The sequence below is a fragment of the Acanthaster planci genome, linkage group LG07 (genome assembly GCF_054643075.1).
Source record: "Acanthaster planci isolate LZ-2023a linkage group LG07, COTS_SCS, whole genome shotgun sequence".
NCBI classification, from domain to species: domain Eukaryota; kingdom Metazoa; phylum Echinodermata; class Asteroidea; order Valvatida; family Acanthasteridae; genus Acanthaster; species Acanthaster planci.
Window position 1 is genome coordinate 13,074,044 of NC_141783.1, and position 18,942 is coordinate 13,092,985.

General features: G+C 42.1%; 1 protein-coding gene across 2 annotated transcripts in view; it reads right to left on the reverse strand.

The window, feature by feature from the left end:
* LOC110981781 (uncharacterized) overlaps window positions 1-18,942 on the reverse strand; it is a 79,028-nt gene that overhangs the window by 1,301 nt on the left and 58,785 nt on the right. For both annotated transcript variants that reach the window (XM_087139421.1, XM_087139420.1), the window contains 24 exons: window positions 18,009-18,125; window positions 17,725-17,856; window positions 17,042-17,161; window positions 16,111-16,242; window positions 15,406-15,516; window positions 14,923-15,042; window positions 13,685-13,804; window positions 13,060-13,182; window positions 12,342-12,458; window positions 11,049-11,171; window positions 10,584-10,700; window positions 9,928-10,047; window positions 8,771-8,887; window positions 8,365-8,499; window positions 7,946-8,059; window positions 7,068-7,559; window positions 6,060-6,173; window positions 5,203-5,322; window positions 4,515-4,640; window positions 4,268-4,381; window positions 3,418-3,513; window positions 2,649-2,765; window positions 1,767-1,938; window positions 877-981 (listed from right to left, as the gene is read on the reverse strand). In XM_087139421.1, coding sequence (XP_086995547.1) covers window positions 877-981; window positions 1,767-1,938; window positions 2,649-2,765; window positions 3,418-3,513; window positions 4,268-4,381; window positions 4,515-4,640; window positions 5,203-5,322; window positions 6,060-6,173; window positions 7,068-7,559; window positions 7,946-8,059; window positions 8,365-8,499; window positions 8,771-8,887; window positions 9,928-10,047; window positions 10,584-10,700; window positions 11,049-11,171; window positions 12,342-12,458; window positions 13,060-13,182; window positions 13,685-13,804; window positions 14,923-15,042; window positions 15,406-15,516; window positions 16,111-16,242; window positions 17,042-17,161; window positions 17,725-17,856; window positions 18,009-18,125 — 3,274 coding nt within the window. The remainder of the gene's footprint in view (window positions 1-876; window positions 982-1,766; window positions 1,939-2,648; window positions 2,766-3,417; window positions 3,514-4,267; window positions 4,382-4,514; window positions 4,641-5,202; window positions 5,323-6,059; window positions 6,174-7,067; window positions 7,560-7,945; window positions 8,060-8,364; window positions 8,500-8,770; window positions 8,888-9,927; window positions 10,048-10,583; window positions 10,701-11,048; window positions 11,172-12,341; window positions 12,459-13,059; window positions 13,183-13,684; window positions 13,805-14,922; window positions 15,043-15,405; window positions 15,517-16,110; window positions 16,243-17,041; window positions 17,162-17,724; window positions 17,857-18,008; window positions 18,126-18,942) is intronic.

Below are 18,942 nucleotides of genomic sequence, written 5' to 3' on the forward strand. Positions count from 1 at the left end.
TGAACATTTCTCAGCCTCTACCTGTGTCTGTTTTGCTGCCCTGAGTCACCAGCAGCGGCAATGGGGAGAAGACCAGTGACCCCCCCCACACACACACACAAGTGTGTAAACGCCTTCAATCGTGGACTCCCTATTGTTCCTCTTTTGTTCATACTTTAACTTTTTTGGAAGACCTCCCAAACGTTTTGTACACGTTTTCCAACCGTGGACTCTTCGGCAACCGTGGACCCTATTGTCCCCTATTGTTACAGGGCCACGATTGAAGGCGTTTACACACTCACACACACACTTTTTTAACTGGGGGACATGCCCCCTCCTTTTTAGCACATCCCATAAGGGGGTGCGGCTTAATTGATTGGTCAAATAATGGCTGATGCCTCATTGTCTTACAACTGCCCCCTCCACACACTCTGAAAACCATTTCACCACTGTTGCCCTAGGTATAGGTATAGGCTAATTCTGTGATTTGATCTTATTTTAAAAATCCTTTCTAGATACAGTGTCGATGCCCACAGATGAGCTTCTTTACTACTGGGAAGTTCTTATCCATTGATAGTAATATGCCTAAACTAATTATTAAAAAATGGAAATAACTACAAGATTAAGTGTCTTCAAGGCAACAAAAAGCCAGAGTCCTTCTGGAGTTACTTGTTTGCTTTGTAAGAGACCACTTCAACAGATTTCAAAGGACACAAAGTTGCCGAGCGGGTAAAATGTTTATTCAGACTCACTGACCAAAGAAATCACAAGGATTCTAGCTGCCGATAGCTACTGAATTTAAGCTTAATGAGTGGTTTTGCCGAGTAAGATGATTTCTGCTCAGGGGCTGCATGATTATAATGAGCTCTATGCTCTTTTGTTAGTGACATCACTTACCCTGGGGGCGGCACAAGAATGTTACCCATCTCCATGCCTTGGCGTTCCTGGAATCGTATGTTGTCCTCGTAGTCACTCAGGATGCGGGACTTATCCTCGGAGTATCTACAATCAAAGTTTTTCATGCCAACAATAAACCTCTTTAAGAAAATGTGTGAAGTTCACGGACATGCCTTAGATTGATAGGCAGTTATTTCATTCAAAGCATTAATTACACATCAGAGCTAAAGTGAAAAAGAAAAAAATTGATCAAAATCATATTCCCCGGAAGAAACCTAGACTGCTTTGAAAAATAGAATACCATGTGTCAGAATGAAATGAAGTAACTTGAACCAAATATATACAGAATTGGTCAGCAAAAATGAAGGTCAGTTGGTTTGGGTGAGACCAGCTGAGTCCACCTTTGCTAAGTCCAACCCAATTCATCTTTGCCCAATGTGGCTCTCTCCATCACAGAGAAGCCAGACAGAGATTCCCCCATCCAAGTCTCCAAAAGCCTAGCCTTTCCTTCTCAAGCCCTCCTAAGTTCAATTTTGCCAACCCATGCAGCGCTGGTGAGCCAAGTTCACCCAAGCACTACGTAGCTCAGCTCAGCTCTGCTTACTCATCCCAACATAGCAAAGATTATTAAGCCCCCAGCCCATCAGCTTAGCCCAGCTCAGCCCATCAGCTTGGCCCAGCTCAGGGTACCTCACCTAGTTCAGCCCAGTCTAGCCTAGCCTACCAAGCCTACAAAGCCCAGCTTAGCTCAGTCCCCTCTACACAGCCTAGCAACATCCAGCCCAGACTAGCTGAACTCAGCCAAGTCTACCTAGCCAAGTCCAGCCCAGCTCAACCAACCCTACACAGCCTAGCCTAGCCCAGCTCCGCACCCACATGACTCCACTCACCTGTCGTCATACTTCTTCCAGGACCTTACAACAACAAACAGCAGCAGGAGAAGCAGCAGCAACCCCAGGATGATAATCAGGATGATCCATCCCACTCCAAGTGAAGTGCCATTAGTGCTACTATCTGTGCTATCGGTGCCTGTATTGCTGCTCAATCCGGCATTATTGGGATCTGTTGAAGAACAAAGATGTACGTGTGTAACGTTTTGTCACCATTTTCACAAAGAGACAAATTTGGCCACAAAACACTCCCTTTTCACAGAAAAAATCAACTACTCTCTAGTGCTGATATCTTGGGGAAATAATTTCCACAAAATCTATTCAAATCAACATAGTGTGTCAACACAGTTAAGGTTATGCACATTGCCAAATCCCTATACAACAACTTTGACCCATGGATGTACATTTTAAACTTTGTTGCTCTACGTAAACTTTGAAACACCACCCTCAATCGACACTATTTGCAAATTTATAGCTCGAAGGCTATTTCTACGAAAACTGGTCTTGAAACTCAGTGAGTTGTTCAGTGTCAGTGTCTTGAGATGAACATATCATGGTTCCCTATAATGAAACTTTCAGAGGCACTAGCATGTACAATTGGTTTTTGTCAACATTTCTGGCAAAACTCTGGCAAATAAAACTTCATGAGTTGACCTTTCATGTAGGCTATTTGCAACTGACTTCCTGTTAATGTATACAAATGACCTTACGAATGTTAAACTCTGTAAAAAATATATAGAACCGTGTAGTCGTGAGTTCACGCATACACAGACCCAGACTTTACAAATTTCTGGTCACGACCTCAGAGCTCGTAAAGTCAATCAGTTATGTTCCACAGAACTTTACCAAGTCTTCCTGGGTGATCTCATCTAGAAATCTTACCCGAGATGTCACAGATGATTCCTGAGAAACCCGTTGCACAGATGCAGATGAAACCACCGTTCACATCCAGGCAGGTGGCACTGTTAAGACATGGGTTGCTGGCGCATTCATTGATGTCTGATGTAAAAAAAAATGAGCAAGGGAGTGGGTTAGAAACCTGAGCCAGTGAGATTCACCAGGTCAGTGCTTAAATGTCTTTGGTACTGGCAGCATTGATTTCTTATTTTCGACCAGAAGATTTGAATTTGGACAAATACAATATAGAGGGCAAACTTTTGGTACACAGATAACTGCAAAACAAATAATGATTTTCAAGAGTCATTTAAACAGTATTTCTGAGATGTTCTTGACATATCCTCATGATATCTCCCTTTTTAGTCTAGTTGTGTACCCTTGGCTTCTCTAAAAACCTACTTCAAGGACGGTGAATTCATGATAGCTAGATCTTCATCCACGATAAATCTCATCAAGAGCGTGCATCTTGCAAACCATATGGGCTTGAAGTGAGAACAAGGAGACGATCATTCATGTGTGATAGAGGTTGGTGGTTCTACACCATGTGAAATATCTTTTCTGAGTATGTGGGGTTCTAAAGAAGTGGTCTCTTCAAGCCTTCTCCAACTCGATGTCCCTTCAGTCTTCTGAGGATGGGCCATGCCGTTGGAAACATTGAGTCCACCAGTTCATGTTGGCACCAACCACACTCACAAAAAGAATCATATGTGGTGTTGCAAACCAGTGTCTAATTGCGACAGCTACTGTCACTCACTTATTTCACAGAATTGGCCCTCAAAGCCACGCGGACAGATGCAGTTGTTGGTCCCAAAGCAGACGCCTCCATTCTGACAAATGCAGCCTTGGATTGCTGATGAGAAAGCACACATAAAAGACCAACTTTGTGGTAAACGTAATGAGTGCCACGGAAACGAATTTGACTGGATAATCTGTGAGAAACTCAGGATTAAATCATGCCATTATTTGTGGTAATACAGCCATTTCACAATGGTGCGCCACCAAGAGTTTGCAACGTGTTGGCCAATTGCAGTGTGCGAAATCTGTCAACCTAATGCACGTTTGGAAAAGGTTTGACATCTTTCGCGTGTTGTGATCGGCCAACGCATTGCAAACTCTTGGTGGTGCACTATTGCGAATCACCCGTATTGGTCAAAGATGCTAAAAGTTTATTTCACTGCTGATTGAACACGTAGGCAACTGATATGTGAAAGAAGATAACATTGTCTGAGACTTGTGGTTGATAATTCTAAAGAGCTTAGGCTCGAGGCTTCCCTGTGGAACAAAACAACTGCCGTGCAATGGAATCATGAACAGTAACCAGTTGTGATTTCAAGTGAGATAAATACCCCTACAATCTAACTCCTTAGAGGTGGATTACCAAGCTGCAAGACTATGTTAACATGAGAGCTTGGAGGCACACATAATCATGGAATTTTCTTTTCAATTCGTTACTCATATTTTATCCCTGAACACCACCTTCAGTGGCACCTTTGAAAAGAAGATTTTTATTGAACGATGGTCCCTGGTAAAATACAAGATAACAAAATAATAGGCGAGATTGTGAAGGAAATGCCAGGGTATCATTTTAAAGGAGGGAAATATACCTGTTTCACAGAAAGTGCCGACATAACCATCCAAACAACGGCAGACAACCTGTCCACTGGAGTCATCACAGGTAGCTCTGTTGAAGCACGGTGTTCTTTGACACAGTGTCAAGGCTAGATAACACAAAAGAAATCAGACATTTTTAAACAAAAACATCCCCAAAACAATTAACATGTCCCACTGATATCTATTTAAACGACAAACTGCAGTGCACTTGAAATGTCTGTTACTGTGACAATCACTCACCTATTTCACAGAAGTCCCCTTCGTAGTACTGTGGGCAGACACAGAGGAAAGTCTGGTCGGCCAGATTATAGCAGGTACCACCATTTAAGCAGGGAGAGCTTGCACAAGGATTGCTGGCCGTGACGGCTAAAATGGAGAAAAAGAGAAGAAACAACTCTGGCCAACATTGTTTGATGTATTTTTCATCCTGTTGTTCTGAGAACTTTGCAGCATGAACCAATCAAAAATATCACTGCACTGCTCAATGGACGTGGCCTATGGTGTAGGCCCTCCATTTAAGCAACACTGAGTGAGGGTGATGAACAACAAAGACATAAAATAAGGTCGTGTCTGAATTACTTGGCTTCAGGTTGAAACTGCACACAATGATACGGAAAGTGGCTACAGCCATCACCATAGACTCATGCTCACTTCTAAGCCACAGCCTAGTAATTTGGACATGGCCTACCTATAGACTGGCAATTGGGACATGACAGTAATTTCAGGAAAGGTCACATTTAAAAAACCATGGGCAAATTGCAAACTCGTTAAGGCACAACGAAAATAATGCTCAACAATCCTTTGATGTAGACAGATCATAACTAACTTTACTGTTTCTACTGTTTCTTTATCATCTTTAATATCTGGCATCATATGCAGTGTATTCAAACTGGATATCACCAACCAATTCCCATTTGGGTGGACTTACTGGATTCGCAATTCCGCCCGGTAAATCCTGTTGGACAGTTACAAACATATGACCCATCAGCAAGTTCAAAGCATGCCGCTCCATTCAGGCAAGGATTGTTCTGACAAGGATTTGTGGTGACTGCAAAAAACAGAAGAGAATTACAAAGGAAGCAAGTTTGCTCAAGGTGCCCGGTCTCTAATTACCTCAACACGTAAAATAGGCAAATGAAGAGGACTGTCATTCACGATAGAAACGGCATCCATGTATAACAGAAGGTTCAAAGCATTAAATGTTACAAATCACAATCGAATTTCCAAGCAAGACACAAGTAAGTTTGTAGGAAACGACAAGAAGGGGAGGCATAGCTCTCTCTCCACGGGAAGTGGGCAAACAGCAGCAAACTAACTGTCAATGGCGGAGGGGTCAATTCTAAGGTGTTTTGAAGCAACTTAGGGATTTTCTTCCCTCTCCTCCATTCTTTTGTTTCTTTTTCCCCCGTTTTTCAGGGGGAGGGGGCTCTTCAATCCTCAACATCATCCCAACTGCTGGATCAAATTCAAGTCCTCCCAACTCAATTGCATCATTCAGCAGCACTGAGCAAATTTGATCCAAGTTCTGCTAGAGTAACAAAGGTAGGTTAACTTTTCCAATTCCTAAATTAAGTAATCCCAGGTTAAATCTCATGTGTTCCTGAATTTTCTTTAGGTTCCTGCAGATTGTTTATCGGCACATTTTCTCCTACACCCGCACAGTTTTTATTTTAGACTTGCAAGCTGCAAGAGAATTGGTTGCTTTGCTGAATCTGTGGCTTCACAACCAGTAGAAACTAACTACAAAAATAATGATCCTTATCAGGCAATCTGGTACACACTTACTCGTTTCACAGTTGGGGCCACCACGTCCAGGAGAGCATAGGCAAATGTAGCCATTGATGACGTCACGACATTCTCCTCCAAACTGGCAAGGGGTGCTTAGGCACTCGTTCACATCTAATGAAAATAATTCAACAAGATAATTTCAACATAATGGGAAATACTCTTTGACATAGTGACTTGCAACTTTGAACATTGAGAAAGCGATGTACCTTAAGTGCAGCAATACAAGTAACAATTTTGGGATAAAACCTTTGGCAGATTGGTTGAAGTACGACTCAATCTAACCACTGCCTCCTACAAGTGATTTCAATGTTCAGCCAAAGATCTTTCCAGGTTAGCAAGGATGTCTGAGCCACCAAACAGTTAAAGTCTTATGCGAGGGAGTCATCACCTTGAAATTCAATGCGTCTGCGCACATTTTGAAATGTCCGACCTGCTATCCATGTAATGTAAATAGTTTGACAACTCCAGGCTGCAAACCCAAGACAACTGAATGACTGTCTGTACAATACAGGCGTTTCACAATAGTGCATCTCCAAGAGTTTGCAATGCGATGGCCAATCACAGTGCACGAAATCTGTCGACCCACTGCAAGTTTGGAAAGAGTTGACATATTTCGCGCATTATGATTGGCCAACACAAACTCTTGGAGGCACACTATTGTGAATCGCCCGTATCATTTATCCAATAACAAGACCGGTGAATAGTACCCTTTTCACATCTCAATGTCAAATCCGGTTAAGTCAGCACGGACATATTTAGTGGGCAGTATTTAATTTAATTACAAATTTAATGGCCAAGTTTCTTTGCCAATGCTTCTTTTCACCCTGTGGTCATAGAGTCTGATTTTAATACCTAAATGTGCTTTCAACTCAATGACCATATTTCTAATTTGCTCACTTTCTCATCTTCTGATGTGAATTGCAGATTGATAAGCTGGTGACATTTATGTATTGACAAGTTCACTGTCACATGTAAATTTGAAAGAGATAATAATAGCTAACTCACTTATTTCACAGTTATCTCCACTATATCCAGCCGGACAGACACACATTAGGGTGTTAGGGTTTCCAGGCTGGATCACACACATGCCGCCGTTGAAGCAGAAGCTGTCCTGGCAGTCCCCTGGAACAGTCGTTGCTGACGGTATGTCCTCCACCAAGATGGAGAAGCCCTTGTCCGTCTGCCAGAAGTCTGAGGTGAACATGAGCCAGGCAGCCTGGGAGTCTATGACAAATGGAGCCATCAGCCCCGTGCCAGACTCCCGCATGACAACAGAGGTGGGGTCAGTCGGGTCCGTGCCCTGCCCCAGCTGCACCAGGTCCCGCTCGCATTCGGTGGCCAGCTCCTCCACCACGAAGTTCAGCCGGCGGTCAGGGCCCGAGGCCAGGAGGTTGAAGAGGCAGACCAGATTGTCCTGGTAGTTGTTGGGGTAGTTAGGGCTGGTGATGCGACGCTGCTCACCCTCTGCCAAAGTGATATTCTCCCCACATGGTGTAGCTACAGGGAAAAGTAAAAAGAACAGTGGAAATTTGCATGTCCGAAAAAGCTAAGGCCAGAATCTGACATTTTTCTCTGAAAGCAGCTATCCGCTCTGACTAAGAAGCAACCCCTCAATGGCAAAGCAAAGACTAACTGCAGGGACGCTTTTGAACTGGGTTGGTGCACGCACTTAGCACATACAAAAAGTCCTGTACTTCATAATAGAAGTTGGTTGCTTGTGCTCAGTGCATGCACCAAATGCCCTATAGGCAAGCACTGATTTCCTATCACAGGGACATCACAGTTTAAAAACACGCCATCTTGTTCTCACACCAAGCAGACTGGATGATGACTGAGCTCTTTTGGCGGTGTGAAGGGGTCATTGCCTGTTCCATTTTACTCACTTATTTGGCACTGGTGTCCTGAGAAGCCAGCTAGGCAGGAGCATGTGTAGACAGCATGGAATTGATCATAGATGCAGGTACCGCCATTGGTGCATGGCGAGGCGCACAGAGTCACTGCAAGAAAAGTGAGCAGAATGAAAAATCGAAGGCACAGAATTCAAGGTCATACTGCTAGGCTGTCAGGCTATGAAGACTGAAAAGATATTAACTATGGTAGATAGAATTAGGTAGCTGAAACCTTCCTGCATGAATTCCCAATGAATTGTCTTTGAACATGTTTGGTGCGGCTGCCAGCCAGGAATGGCTCCACAAAACAATGCTGGTGTGATTATCTCCACAACAACAGACGAAAATCCTTCCTTTGATTTAAACAATCATCTCGCAGTTAGTACTGTAGCCAAGTTCAAAATTGAGCCTACCAAAGTTATTGCAGTTTGTTCCCGTGTAGCCGTTGGCACATTGACATCTGTATCCATTGGCCTGTGTGGTATCAATCAGGCAAACTCCGCCATTCAGACACGGGTTGATGGTGCAGACGTTGATTACAGGAATCACTAAATCATAACAAATTGAACAAAACGTGTCAGTTACAAAATGTACACAACACAGTTTCATTTTAACTTCACAGCTGAGGTATGTTCGGGGACTGTTAGTAAACTGTACGATTTGACATGTCAATGCTGATGGAAATAAAGTGATACAAATGTAAGAAATCAAGCTCACGCACTACATGGGGTGTGAAGAGCCACATCAGCTTTGAAGCTTTTTGAGATCACGATATCATCATCTCATTAACTCACTTCAGATGACCCATTTCAGCATTACCTGTTTCACAGAAGGCCCCCGTATGAGTCGGTGGACAGGTACAGATCGTTTGAGTTGGGTTGCCGCTATTAATGGTGCACAAGCCACCATTCTGGCAAGGACTGGAAGCACAGGCCACTGAAACCAAGTAAGAGGCAGTCTTGTTAAAGCTAACCAAGAACAATCGAGCAGGGACCCAATGGAGACATCCCCCCAAAGAATGGAGCAAAAAAAATTATTTGAGATAACGATAAGAAATAAATAACAATAATGGTTTAAGTAATGGTGTATTTCATTTTCCATCCTTCCAGAAGTGTGTAAAAAGCCCCGAGATGTGGCCTCATCCCTCACAAAGACCAATAAAAGGTGACATGAAGAAAGGTTCAAATTATTTTGCCCCCAACATTACACAATTCCCATCCCAAAACTATTGTTTTGGTTCCGATCTTATAGCTGACAAATATTGGAATTAATGTAAGCTGTTGTTTTGTACATGTCCATTCCAACTCTATGCTCTTTGTTTTTCCATTAACAGCCTTTGGAACCTCTTGATATAGTTACAGCACCTCTCCTTACAGGATTTATTCAATGAATTATTTTCAGTACAATCCTTGAAATGAGCCTTTGTGTTTCGGTTGACCTATTTTAAAAAGTATTGATGCCTTTATTGTACATGATTAATAATGCAAATTTCATATTCATGAGCAGCACTTTGACATCATTCAAGGCAGAAAAACTCAATGTTGCATTGATTGGGCAAAAATTTATGCCTGAAAGTCCGGATGTTTTGCTGTTTTAAATGTCCTCTTCTTTGGTGATTCACAGTTATGCAAGTACAAGCATGGACAACTCTAAATGTCTACAGAGTGCATTTTTCAATACACTTTGTTAGTTGTATCATGAACCGACATATCGTGGATAGTCTCCACACCACAAACTGTTGTATCCTATGTAAGAAGTTTATGGATGGTATGTCACTTTGTGTTGCACCAAAACTATCCTATACATCACTTTGTGGTGAAACCAGTGACTTTATCCCAAACGGATAACAGCAAGTTTGACATAGAAGAACAGCACAAAGCTACAAAAAAGTGCATCTAAACAAAATCACTGCCCAGACCATTTAGGATCTGCTCTTTTAAAGATGATAATAGGCAAAATCACAACTTGAGATTTACCAATAGTTTGGCATCTGTTGCCAGAGTATCCCTCTTGACAGGTGCAGGCAAAAACAGCACCTATATTCGAGCAAACTCCACTGTTCAAACATGGATTGCTACTGCATGGTGTCTGTGATACTGTCAGAGAACAAAAAGGAGCAAATAAAACTGCTATGTATGTTTATGGTCTCCGAGTATAGCATATACCCTTTCATGGAGTGAGATGAGGCAGACTTTGAGATGCTTGGTGGAAGCAGACAAAAAGGTCCTTTTTGACAGTTCTGGGTAGCATGCGCATTGTTCTGGGCAAGTGCGGCAGTTCTGAGCAAGTACACAACGGTGGAAAAGGACAGTTTGTTAACCTCTACCAAGTGTTTCAAAGTCTCCCATTATAGAGTAGATTCCACAGATGCCACATGCTCAAGATAAAAACAATGTGGACAACATTATACAATACAGGGTAACATCACTTACACTCCTCTGTATCCATTATTGAATCATGTGTATACACATTTAGAGTCCTTCTACAGTTTTTTTCTCAAAACCAGGTTTGGGAACATCAACTGTGATGTGCAAGATTTGTCGGGGGGAGGGAGGTTGGGATTTTTTAAATGAAGGCTTTGAAAAGAGGAAATGCGTTTCCCTCTGTGTTTGACTGGAATTCTAGCACTCACGGAATTGGCAGTTGTTTCCACTGTACCCTGCTGGACAGTCACAGAAGTAATTGGCCGGGTTGTTGAAACTGATCATACAGATTCCTCCATTCTGACAGGGGCTGGGGTTACAGGCAACTGCAAATAATATGAGATAGGACATGAGGGGTCAGTAACAAAAACTGCCCTAAACTGCAATCTGACTGAAAAACAAAGATACACAGATATTTGGTTGTTTATCATTGGTGGGCCAAATCCAGCTCAGGATGGCCCCTTTTGCTACAAAACATGAACGTATTTGAGACGGAATATACAAGGTGCATCTGTATTTCCAAAATCTCATGTTCCAAGCTGGTTATTGGTCCCTACCTAATTACGGAGAAATACTTCCTACCAATTCCAACTGACTTTTCAGTGAGTAGTGCGCAAAAGAAGAAAGTACTTTTTTTAGAGTATCAAAGACAAACGAGCGTATGCTTGACTCACTAATGGTTTCGCAGATGGCACCAGTGTAGCCAGGCAAGCACCTGCATCTGAAGCTGGAGGTAGAGGTGACATCACAGGTGGCGCCATTCCTACACGGGTTGTTACTACACGGTGTGGTCACAGCTGTAATGTTCAATGTTGCAAGGAGATATTTCAGTACAAGGGCGTAACTGACAGGGAGCTATCAAGGACCAATGGTTGACTGATGGTGAGTTTGTATTGTACCTTGCCAGTGCATGTAAACATTGTTAGTTGAAATGAGTGCTAAATGTAATCCCAGCACCATATTGTCCTGGTTTACTGTTGCACATTTTTGTATATATGCCCCTTGATAACCAGTGATTCAAACAGCCTACTCAGTTGTCTGGACCTGTCTAATTGTTGTTGGCTAGCCTTGGTTCAATCAGAGTTCATCAAACAGCTGTTAAGCACGGTCCATGAACTTGCTTCTCGTTTGAAAAGCACTGTGTGCTGGATGCGGTTTGAGAATTGTGAAAAAAAAAGTGACAATGTTCAGCCAACTTTATGAATGTAAATTTTACACTCAAATGCTAAGCTTGCCAAAGTCGGTGGGCCAAGTGAAGTTCAAGATATTTTGGTTAAATACAAAACAGTGACGGGTGCAGCAATCATCAATGGTTTTTGTTGATTTTAATAGGATTTCTTTTTCTGCAAGTAATAATACAGGTGTTGCTCAATCAGTGCTTTAAAAAATCACGAAAATGTACCTTCAATGCACAACAAATTCAAGACACACAATGCAAAATCACATTTGATGTTTAACAGAATTCATCCCATACTTTTTGTAAAGTTGTCCAGATCTGGACTCAATTACACAGCGCCGCTAAGCACACAACTCAATGTTTACAGAGGCTCTGCGTGTTTCATAAAGAACATAAGCAGGAAGCACAGCAATATTTAGACATGCCGTCCATGGAGGAAAAATTTAGTGACATGACATGAACAGAAAATCTCTGTGGGCATAACCACAACCACACCAAGCACCACCATGAAATTGTTCTTAAGGTTTGCAAATTTGTCTGATATAGTAAGCACAACTTGAGGCTGCTGTTAAGTATCTCTGTGAAATTGGGCCCAGGTCAGTAGTTCAGACTGTGGTCTTGTTTTATTTTGCCGCACAATGTACATGCATTTTTAGTCACTTTTGCCGAATAGCAACTCTTTCTCTCTTCAAAAGGTAAGCCAGAGCACAACTTGTCTATGTTCATTGAGACCAACAGTACTCAAACAACTAAGAGTTTGGAATAAATGGCCAATGGTAAAGCTACTTACAGGTCTGGCATCTGTCACCAGTGTATCCCTGGGCACAGGTACATATGGGAACCAGCCTGTTGGCTTGACTGATGCCACAGTTACCACCATTGAGACAAGGATTAGGGGTGCAGACAACTACAAAAAAAAAAAAAAGGAAATTGAAAAGTAGCGGGTAATTCACCAATCATTTGTTTGTAATCATGTCGACGGGTAGACTTGATTTAATTTTCACGTATATGTGATTCACATTGTTAGGATTTTGGGATTAAAATGTCCATTTTCCCAACGTGGTCTGCTCTGTTCCAAGGGATCATGTTGCGCCTCCTTTGTGTCCATGCTGTTTTGGGTCTGGGCAATGAGGTTGTTGCCAGACAAAATATGCCTGATGACCAAGGGTAAAATCCTGAAATGAGTCAATGTCATTTAACGTATGCTCACAGTTCATTCACTCTGACACTGGAAAAAAAAGTGCCTTTCTCAAGAGCTTGAAACATCCGATTGGAAAATCTAGACTGGGCACATGGAGGTTCCGTTGAATTCTAAAACTCTAGCTGCTGAAAATGGGGATTTCTTGGTACCTTTGGTGCATGCAAATACTGATGGGTACTGAACACAAGGGCTTCAGTTTTGTGCACATTCAGTGGGAAACCTGTTACATGCTCAAATAATCTCACACTGCTCTAAACAGTTCTGGCACGAAGCCATTCATTGACTACCATTTGATACGACTGTTTACCTATGGTTGAGCACACGGTGCCGGTGTAGCCACTGATGCAGTTGCAGGAGAACGAGCTTGAGCCTGTGACCACACACACACCCTGGTTCAAGCAGGGGTTGTTGGTACAAGCCGTGGGCACGGCTGTGGGAGAAGAAAAAGAAGAGGCTGGTTCACAACGTTTCTTCCAAACTTAGACTGAGAATGGGATTCAAGATTAACTCTGACGACACCAACTGTGCCTCCAGTGGCCATGTGGATCAGAGAACTTGTAGACTGTACACAAGAGGCTTAAGTCCTCCATCTACTTTTCCTTGGCTGATGCCTGTAAGTCGTGAAGTGTTGACCGACAACTCCTACATTCTTCTTGCACTAGCCCAGCTTGGCAAGATTGAGTATATTATTTTTCTTTCAGATTGTTGTGGCTAGGGCCCAATTCCATGGCTGTGCTAACCATGAAAATTTTGCATCTAGAATTGGCATCCTATACTTACAGTTCCAGCACAAAATTCAACGCTTACCAAGTAAGCAAAGAATATGTACTTGTGGGATACTTGCAGGAGCATGACCATTTGCTCATTTGCATCTGCAGCTGAAAATACCCACGGTTATTACAGTTAATCCACAGTCCAAAATGGCGGTTTACCAGTTTCACAGTTGGTTCCTGTGAATCCAAACTGGCACACACACTGGTAGCTGCCGGAAGTCTGTGAACTTTGATAGCAGCTGCCATCATTCAGACAGGGGTTGTTGGGAGAACAGGCATCTGTGGTATGGAGAAGACAGTTACATTGATAACAAATATCATGAATGAGATAATGTGCTAATGACTGCGGTGTTTCAAGCCTGATGGCTGCAACATATCAATGCACTACTTCGAGAAAGGTCATTATGACTATAGACTAATCGGAGGAGACGCCATACTACAGTGGCGTCGTGGTCACAGTCACATTCCTGATCTTGAAACGTGCACTTTTGGCCAATCGCAACACCCTATTGGTCAATGTGGCATGTCACACACATGTGCTACCTATTTACGCAGGTTGTGCCACCGCAGTAACGGCTTCTTAATTCTGGTTCTCAAATTTCACGATCGCAGAAGGTACTTCACAGCCTCACTCATTAATGCACATGTACTGAAATGCTCACAACGTTTTCAATTTTCTCTATTAATACGTCGCTCTCCGATGACGTCACTTCCTACAGATTGCCAAATATGCATCGGTATTCTGGATATCAATTTTTCACGACATGCATTGGCTGTGCCATGTTTCAAACACATGTGGATCAACACACGTGCATGCACAGAACATTCTGCACACTGTGCACACCAGCACCTGATGGCATTGAAAACACAGTTCGAATTTTCCTACAAAGATGGCATCCTATGAGAGATTGCTCAGTCTGCTTTATACTGTCTGGCCTACGTACAGAGGATCCTCAAACAAGATATCATCCAAAGGAACCACACAAGGAAGCTGACAAGGTGCTTACACAACAATTATAATGTTGAACACAAAGTCTGACGAACAACAGGACTAATGTACAAGTAAAGTATTCTAGAAGTTACAGGTTCAAATCCCACTCCAGTCAATTTAGTGGTTCATCTTCATAATCAAACTTAACCAGTGCACTTTTTGATTCCAACCAAAAGTATTTTGTAAGCATGTGCAAAAGGCACAACACTACTTTATCTCACAGAAAAAGCTCCTAATTCTCCTATTCACATGATCAGCCAACAGAATAACTTGAACTTTTCAAGTCTTAACTCCCATTGTTTGAACAAAGCAGACACAGTTTTTTGGGGGGACACATTTCCCATGCCATAAACATCTTCACCTAGTTGTTTCTAAGCAATGAGCACCACGATTCAACCAAACTTACTGAGAAACTGGCAGGTTGCACCCGAGTAGCCTGGTAAGCAGACACAGTTGAAATTGGAGCCTGTCACAAAACAAGTCCCTCCGTTGAGACAAGGCCTTACGCTGCAGGGTGTGGTAGCAGCTACATAGTAAATAGGAGAAAATACCCCAACAGGACCTTTAGTAACCTTCTAGGGTTACATTTACAGCTGGTGACTGAAAAAGTATGATTTTTCTAATTCTTGACAGTTATGTTTAGCTAAAAATGCTGACCCTGTATTTGGTGTTGTAATGTATACAGAATTGATCTCCCAATTTTGGTTAAGTGTCAATCCGAGTTTAGCGCAAAGCGGTTGCTCTAAGTATCTAAAAGACAGTTATTTAAGAAAAGACAAATAAACCAAACAGGTCTGACTTTTAAGCAATATTCTATTAACCTTGATGTAAAAACAATACAAAATCATATGTACTGCATGTCACATAATTTTATAAAACTGCGACCTACATGTTTGGCAGTTGTTGCCGGTGAAGTCTGTGGTGCACTGGCACCTATACTGCACATTGCTGACTCTGATGCATATGCCGCCATTACGACAAGGCTGGGTGAGGCAAGGATCTGTGCACACAAAGCAGACAGCACGAGGACTTGTTAATACATTCCTAAAAATCAAAATAAGATGTACTCCTCTAATCCATGGCGAGGCTGTGCAATACGGTCAAGGATGCAGGATAACAGCTTGAATTCCTGTCTAGATTATACTAAATTTTGAACGGGCTTTTTGACCCTCCAAGGTGGCCCATTCAAATATTGTACATTTAAAAAACTTCACGCTATGCAACACTGTGATCTTTTGAACAAGAATACAATTTGTCACAGTTATTTGACAGAAAGTATTGCCTAGTTCAAAGGTCTGGACAACAAAAAACAATCATTTGTCACAAAAGGGAATAACATGTCATGTAGCTCAAACAAAGAACTCATAGGCAGTTTGTGCACAATGTATCACTATGGTGTGTCAAAATTATCCCATCTGTCACACTGTAGTGTAGCCAGTGCAATGTACATTATATGCAGCATTTCAGTTGGTAGATAATCTGTTATGCTCAGAACCTCAAAGAACTCTGGGTTCCAGGCTTGCCGCAGTAAATGTTTGCAACACCACGTTGGTGGAGAGTGCTGTCGAGAGTGAATGGCAGTGTCTTTTTTTACCTGCTGGGGGTATGCTGCATCGTGTACCGGTGTAGCCGGCTGGACACTGGCATAGGTACATGATGCCGGCACCATCTTGGCGAGAGGTGCATGTGCCGCCATTCAAGCATGGATTGGATGAACATGGATTGGCTGCAGGGAAGAAGGGACAAATTGGATTGACAAAAGGTAGCACAGCCTAGCTTGAATCATCCAATCAGATGACAGACTTCACAATGGCTGCCACACTGAAAGTTAAATTATTGTGAATCCCTGATTGGGTAAAAGTGCAACTTACTCAATCTCCTTAAGTCTCTTTTTCATACTTTTTGCTAATAAGTACTTTGCATGGATGAACTTGAAAGCTTCTTTTCCTTAATAATTTTAAAAGACCCAGTTTTGTAAAGCTGAATTGTGATTAGAATTGTGCTCCATCTGAATCTTACTTTGATAGTATAATTAGTAATAGTACAAAAGGGTCTTTCATTGCTTGGGATCACAAAAATTCTCTTACTATCAATCTTAAAGATCAGCACTATACACTCCCAACTTTTTAATTCAGATTATTTTGAATTCCTTCATGACTATATTGTGGGTTCGATCCAGGCACCTTATCACCTTTTTTTCAACATGCCATCCAGCAAGCCCGGTAATGTTTAAGTCGAAACCCTGCTGCTTTTCAACTTTCCACAAGGTGATAGTTAATTGATCTTGTCTTCAATTGATAAACAGGGGTGGGGTCTCTTACATTGATCTTAACTGAGGTCAGTGCCTGTGAGTGCATAACACTTCAATGAAAGTGAACTTAATGTGACCCTTATGAAGCATTAGGTTCTGATATATGAGGATATAAAAATCCAAATTTCACGCTGTGTGCATGCTGAGCCCCATCATTTTAAATAAGTAACATTTACAAAGTATGAAAAGGAAGTGACTTTCAATTTTGCCAAACCTGAGAACTGGCACCGATCTCCATAGTAGTTGGGCCCACAGTCGCATAGGTAGGTGTTGGGGTTTGCTGGACTTACAGAACACTGTCCTCCGTTCAAACATGGCTGATTGTTGCAAGGATCTATGGCAGGCAATAATTCAAAAGAGGACAAATGATGAATCATGGTATATACATCCCATGGAGTTTACTAATACAGAAAATCCTTACAGATCAAGTAAATCAAATTAGACATAGCAAGTTAGATGGTTTGATTTTTTATATTTAGCTGAATGGGGACTGTAACTACCCCCCCTAAAAAAGGGGGAAAAAATCATTTGAACCTTAAATTCACAAGAAAAACATTCTCTTCATTTGAAACTTAAAAAATCTATTTTCCACATGTCCATCAAGGTCTTTCAACAAAGTCAGATTTTACCTAAATATTACACAACTGTCAGGAATGATTTCGTCTCTTAGTGTTACAAAACTCTCTGGGGTAGTAAAGTGAATATCTTTGAGAAAGGATACTGTGATCTGGCCAGAATTTCTCTGCCTGTGTTACATGGGATAAAACTAACACTCTGAACATAAAAATGTGCGTTGTTGTTACCATACATCCTAGAGACACGTCACAAGTGCCCTTAACCTTTCACCCAGTGGGGATAAGCTATTTTCATCACAGAGGTCACTATAAATTGTCTTACTTGGTGGTGCCACTTGGCACTGATCTCCTGAGTAGCCCGTTGGGCAGGAGCACACGTAGATGGTGTTGGGTCCAATGTTCATATTGTTGCACGTGCCTCCATTTAGACAGGGATTGGACGCGCACGGATTGGCTACGAAAAGAAAAAGCCATGACACAACATAAATCAGATGCCAAACTTGGCCAATCCAAGTTTAATGTGTGCCTTCAGATTTTCTTGAGCTACGGTGCATCGTGCACTCACAAACCACGGCTGCGACGGCTCTGCACCGCTGCCACACTCACCATTCTCACAGTTTGTCCCAAAAAAGTTATTGATGCAGTTGCAGAAGTAGGCAAAATTGTTGTTTGGCAGGAGGGAGCAGACGCCACCATTTTGGCAGGGATTGGAGTTGCAAGGACCTGCATGGGGAAAAAAGACAAAGCTAATTATAATCTGCAAAGCTGTCTTTGCTGTCTTTTTCCCTGGTGATGTAAACTTACAGGTTCTCTAAATCGGAAAGAGTGAAATTAGGGACAAGATGTTTAAGATTGAAAATCACTCTGAATTTAGATTGAAAAAGGCTGAAAATAATCCCTTCCAGTGGAAGCTCCAGTGAAATTTCAGTCTTTGGGAGTGACAAAATTTCACTCCAATTCATCTGGTCCTTAATTTCAATCTGAGGGATTGAATTTTCACTCAAATGGAGTGAATTTTCACTCTTTGGAATTTAGAGACTGGGCATATACATCTCGCCACCTGTTCTCATGTTTTATTTTACTCAAGTTGAAGCTTTGGCAAGTTGAATGTGATTAGTATGCCATCCAATGGTGTACTTGAGGGAGAGGGTAACACATTCCCCACGAAAAAAATGTTGTCACCTCGATGTCACATCCATACCCCTTAAGTAACCATCTGTGCATGGGCAGAGATTTCTGAGTCTTATCACATGTTGTCACCCCTATGTCACATCCATACCCAATACATGACCGACTGTGCATGGGCAGAGATTTCTTTTCACATGTTGGGGGATGATTTCTCAAAGTTCAGCATGGCCTCCGTCCCAGTTGACATCATGATGCCAGCAAATGCGTAGTCGGTGGTGCAGGCTAAGGGTGTCGTTTAGTCAGTGACTTGAAAAGTATAACCCCCTAACCCGTAATAAAATAGGCAATATATCCTCCCATCTCCCCGGTATCTCCGCCCATGCCTTTATGGTTAGAAGCCTGGTTACGTTGC